Source organism: Eptatretus burgeri, chromosome 3 (assembly GCF_056783735.1).
Source record: "Eptatretus burgeri isolate ZD-2024b chromosome 3, Ebu_testis_v1, whole genome shotgun sequence".
Classification (NCBI taxonomy): Eukaryota; Metazoa; Chordata; class Myxini; order Myxiniformes; family Myxinidae; genus Eptatretus; species Eptatretus burgeri.
This window is the reverse complement of record NC_140963.1, coordinates 13,655,403-13,669,035: the sequence shown is the minus strand read 5'-3', so window position 1 is coordinate 13,669,035 and position 13,633 is coordinate 13,655,403. Positions and strand designations below refer to the sequence as shown.

At 44.8% G+C, this 13,633-nt stretch overlaps 1 protein-coding gene across 1 annotated transcript in view; it reads left to right on the top strand.

Moving 5' to 3' along the window:
• The first annotated feature begins 1,297 nt into the window (after nt 1–1,297).
• The window catches only part of LOC147029419 (electroneutral sodium bicarbonate exchanger 1-like), a 249,828-nt gene continuing 237,492 nt past the window's right edge, over nt 1,298–13,633 (top strand). Inside the window, exon 1 of the mRNA XM_085872458.1 lies at nt 1,298–1,459. Coding sequence (XP_085728584.1) covers nt 1,415–1,459 — 45 coding nt within the window. The 5' untranslated portion in view covers nt 1,298–1,414. The remainder of the gene's footprint in view (nt 1,460–13,633) is intronic.

The window sequence follows — 13,633 nt, the reverse complement described above, 5'->3', positions numbered from 1 at the left end:
AAAAGTTAGGGACGGATTTGGACGAAACTTGGTGGACAAGTTGGGGAGGTGACAGGAACAAGGTGATTCGATTTTGGTTCAGGTCAGGGTGCAGATTTCGGGCCGATCATTGGGATACAAAACATAAACTGTTCAGCCTGGTGGAGGTGCAGGCTCCACCGAGTGCTGTCATGGTGAAGTGCTGTTTGAACATCAGTTGCACCATGACTGTTTATTAATTACGTACTATTAGAACACACCTTTTAAAACCTTTTGACCCTTTTTGGACCATTTGAATATTGAGACCTTTTAAGACCCTTTAGACAACTTTAATAGTTTACATCCTTTAGACCCATTTGACCCCTATAGATCTTGACTCCCGTTTGACCATTTAAACCCATTTGACTCTTAAGATCCCTTACATGCAAACTACTATTGGAATGCATCCTTTAGATCTTTCAACCCTTTAGATGTTTAAACCCTGATCGACCATTTTGACCCTAAAGACCTTTACACCATTTGTACCAGCAGATCCTTTATACCCATTGGGACCCTTTAGACCAAGTTCGATATTTTAGACCCCTTAAATTAAGACCTTTACACTCTTTGAAATGCCTAGACACTTTCGACCTCTTGGACACCTTGACGCCATCAGCCCTTTTAGACCTTTATACCCCCTGTAGACTCCTAGACCCCTTTATATCCTTAACGACTATTGCAACCCTTTAGATGTTTTCGGACCCCTTGACCCTTTTAACCCATTCGACCTCTTAGAAACCTTAAAAGACACTCCTTATGAAATTTAGAACCTTTAATACCCTAATGGACCCCTTGCTCCTTCGATCCTTTAAGACCATTTAGCCCCTTCAGACCTCTTAGACACTTTAGACCCCTTTATACACCCGTTAGACCCCCAAGACCCTTTCGACCCCTTTATACACCCATTAGACCCCCAAGACCCTTTAGACCCTAACTACTATTGGAACATACCCTATAAACCCTTTGGACCTTTGTACCCTTTAGACAACTTTGACCTGTTGACCTTTAGTACTGTTAGACATCTTTAAACACATGCCACACACACATCAAAAAGGTCTTCTTGCAATATCGAGACTCTACTCTTTTTTTTTCAGCAAGTCATGTGCAAACTCTACCCACCCAAAGGGTAGGTACTCTGCTTGTCACTATCAATGAAAAGGGCTATGGAAGTACTGTATGTGGTAAAGGTATATTTGTAGATACAACACGATACAATGGCTAAGGTGCAGAGTGGGGGCGTGCCTCCTGACAGTTGACACCTTCTATCCCGCCCCTCATTGCACCCCTAGCACCGTCAATTCACCTCGCCGGCACGTTCGAGAAGGCTCAAGAGTGAGGTGGGAATCCGGTGGAAGGAGGATCGAAGGCCACAGGGAAGCCACGACATACGATCGACATGGATGCAGAATGCGGGATTCAGATGCAGCCGCTCTTACCCACGGTAAATGAACAGCTCCCTCCTCCCCTTGAGCGTTGTCGAGCTCACTGGTGCATTGCCCTGGTTCTTAGGACGATTTAACAAGCACGATGCAGCAGGTATGAGTTCAGCTGTACGTGGTGTTGAGGGAGAGGGAACGAGTGAGAAACCTCTGAGGTGAGCACATTGTTCCGCTGGGTTGCAGGTACGAGCACGCCTACCCTCTTCAGGAGGCGTCTTGGGGGTGGACCTTGAAAGAGTGCAGGTTTTAAAGATAACTGTATCCCTCCTCCCCGCGAAACAAAACGTGATCCATTTCAGTTGAGGGAAGAGGTCTGCAGGTGCTTCGCCTGACGCGGAATCCTCAGTCCGCGGCTCGTGCGCTGCAGTGGCGCATTGAGGAAATGATTCAGGAAAGTGCTGTGATGTAACAATCGACCAGCATCACTCATCAGACAGACGGTGTGCTCTGTGACGTCACAACATTTGCAATCCGCCGTCTTGGATTACTAGCCGAGTCCAAAGTGAAACCGTTTACATCGATTGTTAGATTGGTGAATTTTTTTGCTCTGTATTTTGTTGTGGCAATCGTGCCAATTGGGGAAGATTGGTTGTCGTGTCATTGACTGCCTACAAGCAACAACATGGAAGTTTTTGATATGGAAGCGGGCTTGACTGAGTTATGAGCAGGGATGTCAGAGCGGGAGAAGGGCAAAGAGGGAGAATTTATTTGAGGGTAAAAAAATATATATCTTGCTGCTTGAAGCATGCTGTCAACAGGAATATTCTGGAATGAGAGGTCCTTCAAAGACTATTTCTGGCATCTTCATACTTTCACTCTTAACGTTGGAACAGGAGAAAGCCCCCTCCCCTGTCGAGCTTATCGAAGCGATATTTGGGCCTGTTCAGCTGGCCACCTGCCTTCCAGAGAATAAGGGTGTGGGTACAGTGCGTGCGTACGTGCTACAATCAGCATTGTATACACGAAGAACACTTTCATAATCGCCATTTTTCTCTCTCCATGAAATACACCCACCGCACGTCCCTCATCCACTGATGTTTCAGCAGATTGTTTTTGACTATTCTCATGGAAATACATGGGTGGGTGAAGCACCAACAGCAGGGTTGAGGGACAAAGTAGAGAGACTTGGAGAATTAAGGAATGTGGAGAAGAATGAGGGCTAAAGGAGGACATGGTGGTTGGACGAGATGGATGCAGCCACATGCTCTCAATCACAGAGGTGCAAGGAAAAACTGGAAATTTAGAAGAGGTGGACTTGGGGGAAGGGATAATGGCGAGAGAAAAGGTCATTGTTGTGGACAGGGGATGAACTTAAATGGTGGTGGACAGCTGTTTTTAAGCTTTTGAAGGAAGAATGAAATTGAAGATGATGTGGAAGCTGGTTCTGCAGGTGGAGAAAAAAAAAATAAGGAACAAATGAGTGCAGGTGTGCAGCGATTCTGGATTTTTGGAGTTTCACAAGAAGGGGGGTTACTGGCAGAGCACGTGCGCCCTGCAGAAACCTGCGAAGGGAACAAAGCACGGAGAGGGCAGATGGCTCAAGATCAGAAAGGAGGTGATTATAATATGGAGAGACCACCGACCCGTCTGCAATGCGGCCTTCATTGCAGGAGATTCCAATGATTTGAAGGCATCGGTTTCCATGGTGTCAAGGTAATTGCATGATGGGATGCACAGTTTGTGATGAAGAGTCGTGAGTCCATTGCACAAGGAATTGCAGAAGCAGTCATTGTTTTGAGCTCATGTGATGATGGCCTGGTCTTGACTGGAAAAGAGCTGACTTTAGGCAAGACCGATCGGTTTGACCAAATTGCCACACGCGCTGCATCCTGTGGGATCTCTAACAATTACCAAACAGATGCATTTTTACCGGCACATGATCTTAATGAGAATAGTCGAGAGGATCTGAGGATGAGCAAGACGAGTTTGAGCAAATGTTTGACATGATCAGGTCTCATGATTAATGGTTGCCTTTTGGGGAGCGCAGTCATCTTGGAAAGGAAATACCAAAGAAGCGCAGTCATTTCACAGAGTGACTTGATTCTGAGGCCATGTACTAACGTAGCCAGCTGGCATGGTGACAATTAACATCTAAACAGATTAGGAAGAGTGAACGGAGTGAGAGGAGAGCAGATTGCCAATGTTTGTGGAGAGAGCTTCAGAAATGGAGTCATTGGAGTTGGTGGAGATGGAAGACCACACATAGTAACAATACGCTGTCTTCCTTTTCATCCGTATGCAGCACAAGGTTGTGGGGTAGCATCATTGGCTGAGGGTGCGGCTGTGCCGCTGATTCAATGTCCTCTGCTGGTTAGGTTCAGAATTTGGTATTTGTTCAGGGTGCCGGCAATAGCTCGCCTTCTCTTCACGAAGGACACCTAGGGATCTCTCATGTCCACCAACGAATGCCGGCAGATGGGACGCAATTTAATGTCCATCCGAGGGACGGCACACACATTGATGAATCACCCTGCTTGTGAATCGTCGGGATCACAGTTTACAGCTGGGTCAGGATTCAAACCCATGCTAGGCAGCTTAGAGGCGAGTGTATGTACCTCTCGGCTATCCTGCCAGCCCCAATATTTTTAGATCCTCATGGAGGATCTCCAATCCTTACTCACGTTGTTGTTCTTCATCTTCTTCTTGTGGACTTTTTTGTTTCAGAGCCTACAGTTTTCATCGAAACTTGCTGAAACTTGGCGTATATATGTAAAAATACTGTGCACAGACAGTAACCATCTCCGATTTTGAAAATTCCTCCGAGAAAAAAAGTTGACGTAATAATATCACCGCTAATGGAAATCACCTGCACCATTATCTCCGAAACTGGGCGAGCTGTTTCGATTTTGTTTGCAGGAATCAAGCCGGGCATTAGCACAGATAATTTATCACAAACCTGATACATCACAATGACCTCATATTCGTTTTTATGACGTCATCATGAAGAGGACGAGGATCTTAGCTCATTTGAGCTTGTTCCTGAAGATGTAGCAAAACAATGTATATTTTCATGTTGGAAAAGTGCTGTGACATCAAACTGTGGAACTGATGTACCATTACATCCTGAATAATACTCCCACTTCCTAAACATTTAAAATCCCTTCCGGTTCCGGTTCTTGAGTTATGGTGGTGGTTCCTCTTCAAGGTTTCTGCCGACTTTCTCAAAGATAAGTTTTCTGGTCGTTTTTGTCGCGTTTTTACTGTTATTTTGTGATCTCTGTGTTTACTGAGTGTTTCTAGTTCGGTCTTGTGTTAAAAATTGTGTGAATTGTGGAGTTTTCGTTGTCTTTTCATGTCAGGTTTCTTTGAGGCCTATCATTCTTTCCGTTTGTGTGCACGATCGTGTTTATTGTATTCTCTCCTTATTATCATCAGTTTTTATTTTCTCCACATTTTCTGCCACCCTCCTTCTATCCCTCCCAACTTTACCCTCTGTCACATCTTAAAATTAAAAAGGAACTAAAAATACCTTTTATCTCACGCTGTACCCCACGTGACCACGTCCTACCCTCCCCCTCCCCTCCCCTGTGCCCAAAACCTCCCCCCTCCCTCTTCCTTAATAGTGTGGACCTTGAACATCAGGGGCCTTCACTCAAACCTGACAGATCGATCCATACAGGTTGCCACTGACAAAGCAGACATAATCTGCTTAACAGAAACTTTCCTCCTTCAAGATGTCTCTGACTCTCTCGTATCTCTCCCTGGTTACTCCCTCCTCCGGTATAACAGACCTAAGCCTCGTCCTGGTGAAGGAGTTGCTCTCTTCATCAAACACTCTATTCCTCACTCTCCATGCACTGCCCTCACTCCCCCACACCCGCACGAATACCTCTGGCTACGGCTTCCCCTCCACTCCCACCTCATGTTTATATGTGTACTGTACCGTCCACCAAACAGTGATGACTCCATTCACATCTCACTCACCGAAAACATGGACCAACTTTTATCCTCTCATCCCAACTCTCTCTCTCTCTCTCTCTCTCTTCCTGGCATTTGGTGACTTCAACTGCCATCATGCCAGATGGCTGAGTGTGGCTACCTCTCTCACCTGCCATGGCACTTCAGCAAAAGACTTCTGTAACTCATTGGGACTGACTCAATCTATCAACTTCTCAACCCGGATCTCAACCAACGGTACGCCATCTCTTCTGGATCTGATTTTGACCAATTTCCCTTAAAATATCTGCTGTTCTTCCTTCGCTCCAAGCGGTTCATCTGACCACTTGCTTGACGAAGTAGGCATCTCTCTGGCTGTTATTAGAGAACCACATTACCACTTACCTTAGCAGATTCACTTACCTTGGCAGTGATATTCATGTCTCTGCTGACTGTGAGTCAGAGGTCAATAGACGTCTGGGTCGGGCCTGGGGAGTCATGGATTCACTGTGTGGCGATGCCGGTACCTGTGCGGGAGGACGAAAGTCTGAGTCTTCAGGTCCTTGGTGCTTCCAGTCTTGCTCTATGGATGTGAGACTTGTACTCCAACCAAGGATCTGAGATGGAGACTTAATTCCTTTGGTACCAGGTCTCTTCGGAGAATCCTTGGCTATCGCTGGTCGGACTTTGTGTCCAACGAGCGGTTGCTGAGAGAAACTCAAATGAGATTTGTTACCTGCATAGTCCATGAGCATCAGCTGCGGCTGTATGGACATGTGGCTCGTTTTCCTGACGCTGATCCTGCTCCTCAGATTCTGTCAGTGAGGGAGACTCCTGAGTGTAGGAGGCCAATGGGCCGACCACATGCCTCGTGGTTGCAGCAGGTTGATCGGCATCTCAAGGAGATGGGGATGGCCAGATGGAGGACCCTGGAGTACCGGCGAAAAGTGGACGCAGCAACGCGCTGCTCTGGCGCATGCTCCAAAACCTGATATGACCTGACATTACCACATTTAGAGAACTACCAACATTATCGCTTTGCATAAAAAGGTGTAAATATAAAACCCTGCGACTTCAGACCAATCAGCCTTCTCCCGATCATCAGCAAGGTTATGGAATCCATCATCACTTCAGATATTATATTCTTCCTCTTCTGCAATGACTTGATTTACGATCATGAATTTGGATTCAGACCAGGTCACTCTACCCTGGATATGCTGCTTCTGGTCTCCCAGCAATGGATGGAGATCGTCAATTCCAGACATGAAATCAGAGCCATATCCCGAGACAAATCGTGTGCTTTTGACACAGTCTGGCACCCTGCCCTGCTCACCAAACTCTCTTCCTATGGTATCCAATGCCATCTCCACTCATGGCTCACAGACTTCCTCTCCTGTCACAGCCAGGGTTCTGTGGCATCCATGCTGAACTTCTCAAGGCTGGTGGAAATGCTGCACTCGTGTCGTTGCATGCAGTTCTGTGCTCTGCCTGGAGCACAGGCATCATCCCAAATAACTGAAGAGGGGCCTTGTTGTTCCTCTCTGGTGAGGGAAGGGTGATAGCAAAGACTGCAACAACTACCAAGGGGTGACGCTGGTTTCAGTGCCGGGCAAGTCTTTGATCGGATAATTCTCGATCTGCTTGAGCACCAGCATCCAGAGCAGTCAGAATTTACACCAAAGAGGTCAACGATTGACTGTATCCTTGCTCTTCGGATCCTCACCGAACGCAGACAAAAGTTTCGGCAGGGGCTGCTTGCAGCTTATGTTGATCTCTGCAAAGCATTTGATTCAGTGAATCGGGATGCCCTCTGGAGGATTCTTAGTCTTCGTGGGGTACCACCAAAACTGATCAATCTGATGTCTGAACTCTACTCTGGTACTGAGAGTGTTGTGAGATGTGGTGGTACCATTTCTCACTTATTTCCAGTTGTTACTGGAGTTTGTCAAGGGGTGTGCCCCCTACACTTTTCAACACTTGTGTGGACTGGATTCTAGGGAGGATGTCGGAGAGATCAAGCTGCGGCGCATCATTTGGGAATGTCAAGATCTCGGACCTTGATTTCGCAGATGATGCAGTCATCTTTGCAGAGACTTTAGATATCCTTTTGGGGGCCCTCGAGGTGCTGAATGAGGTGTCGGAGCCTCTGGGATTATGGGTTTACTGGGTCAAAACTAAGATCCAGGTTTTAATTGACCACTTGGATGCTGCCGTCCTGTCTGTGCCTGTTTGTGATGAGGATGTTGAGGTCATGGAGAGATTCACTTATCTAAGCAGTGATATTCATGTCTCTGCTGGCTGTGAGTCAGAGGTCAATAGACGTCTGGGTCGGGCCTGGGGAATCATGGATTCACTGGATCATGGGGTGTGGCGCTACCGGTACCTTTGTGGGAAGACGAAAGTCCGAGTCTTCAGGTCATTGGTGCTTCCAGTCTTGCTGTATGGATTTGAGACTTGGACTCCGACCAGGGATCTGAGATGGAGACTTAATTCCTTTGGTGCCAGGTCTCTTCGGAGAATCTTTGGCTATCGTTGGTCGTCTTTGTGTCCAACGAGCAGTTGCTGAGAGAGACTCAAATGAGATTTGTTACCTGCATAGTCCGTCAGCTGCGGCTGTATGGACATGTGGCTCGTTTTCCTAACGCTGATCCTGCTCACCAGATTCTTTCAGCGAGGGAGTCTCGTGAGTAGAGGAGGCCAATGGGCCGACCACAGCCTCGTGGTTGCAGCAGGTTGATCGGCATTTCAAGGAGATGGGGATGCACCAAGCATCTGCCTGGTGGATGGCCAGATGGAGGCCCCTGGAGTACCGGCGGAAAGTGGACGCAGCGGTGCGCTGCTCTTGCGCATGCTCCATACCTGACCTGACCTGACATCAATCCACAGCACAGCACAGTGCAATCCGTCAAGAGTTTTTCAAGTGTGCAATCACAGGCGAGTTCAGTTATCGGTCTTCCTTTGAAAGCTCTTGATCTATCTCAGGAGTAATGAATTGGAAACTGTTGACAATCATCCTTCTTTTTTCAGTCTCTCTGGGATCTCCAGGTTCAAAATTCTTAAAATTGATCACATTTATCATTTAACCCTAAAGGGGCTTGGTTATTATTATTATTATTATTATTATTTTTTTTTTAAACCATCAATTCCATTTTTTTTGAAACCATAGAACCCACTGCTGGTTAAACTCCCAAAATAGAGGCTTTCCACCCAGGTCCATGTTTTGTTCCAACTTTCCACCATTTGTGGAACCTCCTTACTGAGCCTATTTAATCCAACTCTTCCTTAAGTTCTTGAAACAGGCAGTAAACTACCATCTCATGCAGTCGGCCGGCCATCAGGCCAAAAGGTGATTTTAAAAAGTGCCGTTGGCATTTTTTGTTCGATGCTGGCATCCCTGCTAGATATACCCACAATACCTTGCTCTACAACATAGGGGTGGATGCCATGCTCAAAATCGCATATTTTTCGGACATATGGGGTAAAAACTGACCACTGGTGTCAAAATTGACCATTTTTAAACAATGGCTTATTTTCATCGAGCTGATGAGGGCTTTCCAAAACCACATCATACGTGGAAGTGGACGAACATGCAACGTGTTAGCATTGATATTTCGATCTATGATTACATATAATTACATCGAGAGCCTATGTACATAAACCGTGTTTTCTCCGAATTGTATAAACATGTCTAAACATTGAAAAAGAAAGATCTAGTTTCCGGTACGGTTGAATGGTGCATTGCACTTGAACATCCGAACAGTTCTGTTCAGAATATACATAGATTTACTCTTCACAAGGTGTATGCTAAGATATGGAATTAGTGTGTGCAGACATCTCGACTTGGAATGAGCAATGCACATTTAGGTAACAATATAAGTAACTTATTGATTTTAAAAATCCAAACGTATCAATACCGAATTGTCAGAAAACTTGTGTGCTTATATGCATTACACATACAGAATACGGATAAGACAACTTGTCATAAAAGTATAAACATCCTGGTCAAGTGCAAAAGTTCTCACAGCTGGATTCTGATTTACTGTCCCAAGTATTTGAAGATTTAGTCCACTTGACCAGACGGGTTACTGCAGTCTTCAGCATTACAGTTACACGCTGGAGTGCAAACTTGTCTTGATTTATAGCACTTGCAGTTAGCCCGTCGGCACTTACTTTGACATCCACAAGAGATTATCTCAATACAGGCTATAGGTACTGGAGGAAGTCATGTCCGCACGATGACCAACCCGTTTGCATCTGTTGTCCACCCTCCACATCCTGATGGGTCGCCCAATGTTGTAACTGGCAGGTCTGCCTGCAGCCAAATTTTAGCCTGGTAGTTTGATCACTCCCAATGTAGTTGAAGCGAATCTTCTGTTGGAGGTAGTATTTCAAGAGATTTTTTACCTTTGACAAAAAAATCATGCCTCCCTTTGTCCACACCCCCAAAAGGGTCTGCCACGTTGCACAAGCGGCAAACAAACTCCTTGATCTGTTCAAATCCCCGATCTCATCCAAGTCCTTCAAGCAGATGTGGATGCTCAATGTATACTTTCCATGCTGCTTTTTTAACCAACGCCCGTGGAAGAGGAACATGTGTCGCATCCAGTGAGATCGTGAAACCCAAGCACATTTTCAATGATTGGTTGGGGGTAATTATTTTGCAATTTGATGGACAGGATAACATTTCTCATCTTTTGCTGATCCGCAATGTCCTGAGCCAGGTTACACACTTTCGATTTTGTAGACTTATCTTGGTTTGTGTCATCCTCCAGAACTGATGTTCCTCCCAACAAAACACTCAAAAACAGATAGAGATTTTCGGGAATTATCATCTCGACATGTTCCTCATCAATCCCTCTCCAAGCAGACATGTGACCAGGAGTGCTCTCCACGTCAGATCTTAATTTCAAAGCAGTATGGACAAGTTCTTGCAAGGTGTCTGCTATTTCGTGGGGAGCTAAATCTGGAGATATCGTGTCTTCATCCGACTCCGAGGATGCAATAGATTTTGTAAGGGACTTTGCAATGACAAAATCAGACTGGTCACTGAGGGTATATTAGAAGGGGTGACTGAACATTTAGTGGCCGCGCGAAACTATCTCAAGAACCAATGCGCTGGCATACTTCATTGGAGAACGTTTGGCGCCTTGAGGTATATCGTGGTGGCGGCGTAAAACTTGCGGCTTCACACAGTCGCTGGTATTTGTTCCAAACATGGCCCATGCAAAAACATGACCCAGTGATAGCCCGTTTTTCAAGTCCACACAGATTTTATCCAAAACCGTGTCCGTCTCTCTCTCTCAGAAGGGACATCCTTCTGTGCTTTAAGCATTTTTTTTCAAAACACACCAAACATTTCAAGTGATACTTCCCTTCAGCTGCCACTAAATCTACCACGTTAGCTAATCAGACTTGCATTGTTAGGTCATGTTTTCCAATTGTCAGGATTTTGTCAGAAAGAGCCATCGTCGCCACATTGTGCATTTTCCGACGGTCGTCATCTTGACGAAACATGCACCTATCCGAATCCATCTGAATGGACTTCCGACTGGTACGCGACGACGTCTCCCCCGAAGTTTCGCCTGCTTCCGATTGGGAGGAGACCTGTTTCTTTCTCAGTCGCTTAAGGTGATCCTTGGAAGTTAAACTACCATAACAAGATTTGTGCCAATGGATACTATTTGACTCCCATTCTGTCTCAGCAATACAACTCAGACGGTCTCAAAGAAGGGTTGAGTCTGTGTCTTCCAACTTTCTACGTATCTCAACAACTTCTGAAATTCTGTTTGTTCCTGCAGACTCTCACAGGTTCTGCATTGTTGTCTTGACATAACAAACAGAGTGTGAGTTCCAATACATCTGTTTGTTGTTTGCGCTTCAAAACTTTCACGGGCGTAACTCCAGGACTCGCCATTCTCGAGCTGATGGGATATCTTATATTCAGAGCAGGGCTGTAAAAATGATCAAAGAAGAGAATTATGGACTAATTTTATTCAATACATACCTGTTAGAAAATTGTTTTCTTCAGTGTATAGTCCGTCGACATTGACAATTCATTTCACGTTTTCCCGAAAATAAAGAGATTCCAGCTGAAAAAGAAAATGGAGAAAAAACAGCTTTTTGATTGAACATTTCTATGTTTAATCACACAGTATTGCACAAAAACGCATCAATTGTGTTCAACCTCATTAGAGTACAGACAAATTCCGCATTGTTCATGAAAGGCTGGGAGTTGTAGATTAAAACTACAAAAAAACTGAAAAAACCCATTTTTGACCATAAGTGGTCAAAACTGACCACAATGTCCGAAAATATGCAACATTGAGCTTGACATCCACCTCTATATCATTAAGCAATACATTGTGAAGGTATTTTGCGTGGTTGCATGCTTCGAACAGGAAATGCCATCACAAGTGATTTTTAGCTCGCCTGTTCGAAGAACAGAGAGCTATAGCGATATCCCCGGCGTGAGCGTGAGCGTCAGCGTGAAAATGCTAAAGTTTTTGGTGCAAGTTATTTCCTTTCTAATGTTTTTATCTACCACACTATTTTGTACTGATTACAATATACAAATACATATATTGCTTTAAAACTATTTGGATCAGACTTCACTGCAATGCTTTATAAAAAAATATTATTAGACTAGTCTTTTAAAAACGATAAATGAAAAACAGGCGAGCGTTGAGTGGCTTTGATACCACTCTGGTTATGGCTACTGGCTGGCCTACCAATGTCTTCACCTATGCGAACAATATTTTCTACGGCATTCACTCTACCTACCCTCACCCAATCCTGTTATTTGCAGGTCACTGTGTTTCGTCCCTTCCTCTGCCTCCTCTTTTCCTGGAGATACTGTGGAATGAAATGCAACCACAACCTCAAATCTTTTTCCGATTATTTGCTTGTGTTTGCAAGTTGTACTTCTTGTGCTCGTATAAGGAGTTTTATTATTTGTTGAAATGTTCAAATAGTTTCTGGGAACCTGGCCTTCAGAAGTCAGCACACCCACCTACAGGTCATCATTTGATTAACGTTTGCTGCGCTGAGTATTTGGGCGATGTAACGCCCATGCACAGGAAACATATAAATGTGCAAGCCTGTCTCGATCAACTCACGAGTGTGTGTAGCGATTTAAGCTATCCTTCCCCACACGTGTGTTCCATTGCAATAATTTAACCAACTGCGGGTTTTGAGATCCCCACGACAATACATAACGATAATGATAATAAGAATGATATTGGTACCCAATGACAGTGTTAATGATTAAACGAATGATTATAATGATGACAAGTCTGGAGACGGCAATGGTTCACGAGCGGTATTTGATGATGTAGATTGTTTCAGAAGTCAAGGATGAGACAATGTGATAATGTTTGACCAAGTTATAAAAATGATCAACATGATGTGGTACGAGTGACAGGTTATTAGCTGCAAAATGTCGAAAACCCGGTTTCGTTCCACAACTTTCAAAATTTGACCTTTGCATAACCTTTAAAGGTCACAAAACAATCTTGTGGACATTCAAATAGGGAAACAGGATACGTGCTATAGCTTATTGGAGTTAGTTCGTCGAAGAAGGTCGAAAACCCGGTTCAATTCCCACAACTTTGAAAATTTGACCTATGTGAACTTTAAAGGTCAAAGATTATGACCTCTGGTGCAAAACTTCCTCTGGAACATTCCAGGAACAATATAACGTCATATAGGCTATATGGCATTTCGCACTCCTCGGATTATCCAGACTTTGATGAAATCAGCGTAAAAACGAACTTGAAGGGGGCGCCACGGGCAAGGTGTTCGAGATAGAGCAAAATGGTTTCAAGACTTTAGGTGGGGAATGACCTCAAGATTATGCATAAAAAATATTGTTATCCTAGCTCTCAAAGTTTGGGAGGTCGTATGATTTTTATGTCAAAATTCGCAATTTTCTAAGTTCGTGACCTTGTGACCTTGACCTTGGGACAAAAATGAAAAATTGAGCTCCGTGGGGCTATGCAGGTGCCATTGGGCGAACCAAATACCGAAACCCTGCTAGATTCGACAAACCCCCTCGGAGAAGATGGATTTTTACGTCAAAATTCACAATTTTCTAAGTTCGTGACCTTGTGACCTTGACCTTGGGACGAAAATGAAAAATCGAGCTCCGTGGGGCGATGCAGGTGCCATTGGGCGAACCAAATACCGGAACCCCTGCCAGATTCGACAAACCCCCTCGGAGAAGATGCAAATTGAAATCGGCTAACCCCTAAAAACACGTTTTTTGGGCGTGCCTCGGCCCATAATGGGCGCACCACACCCAT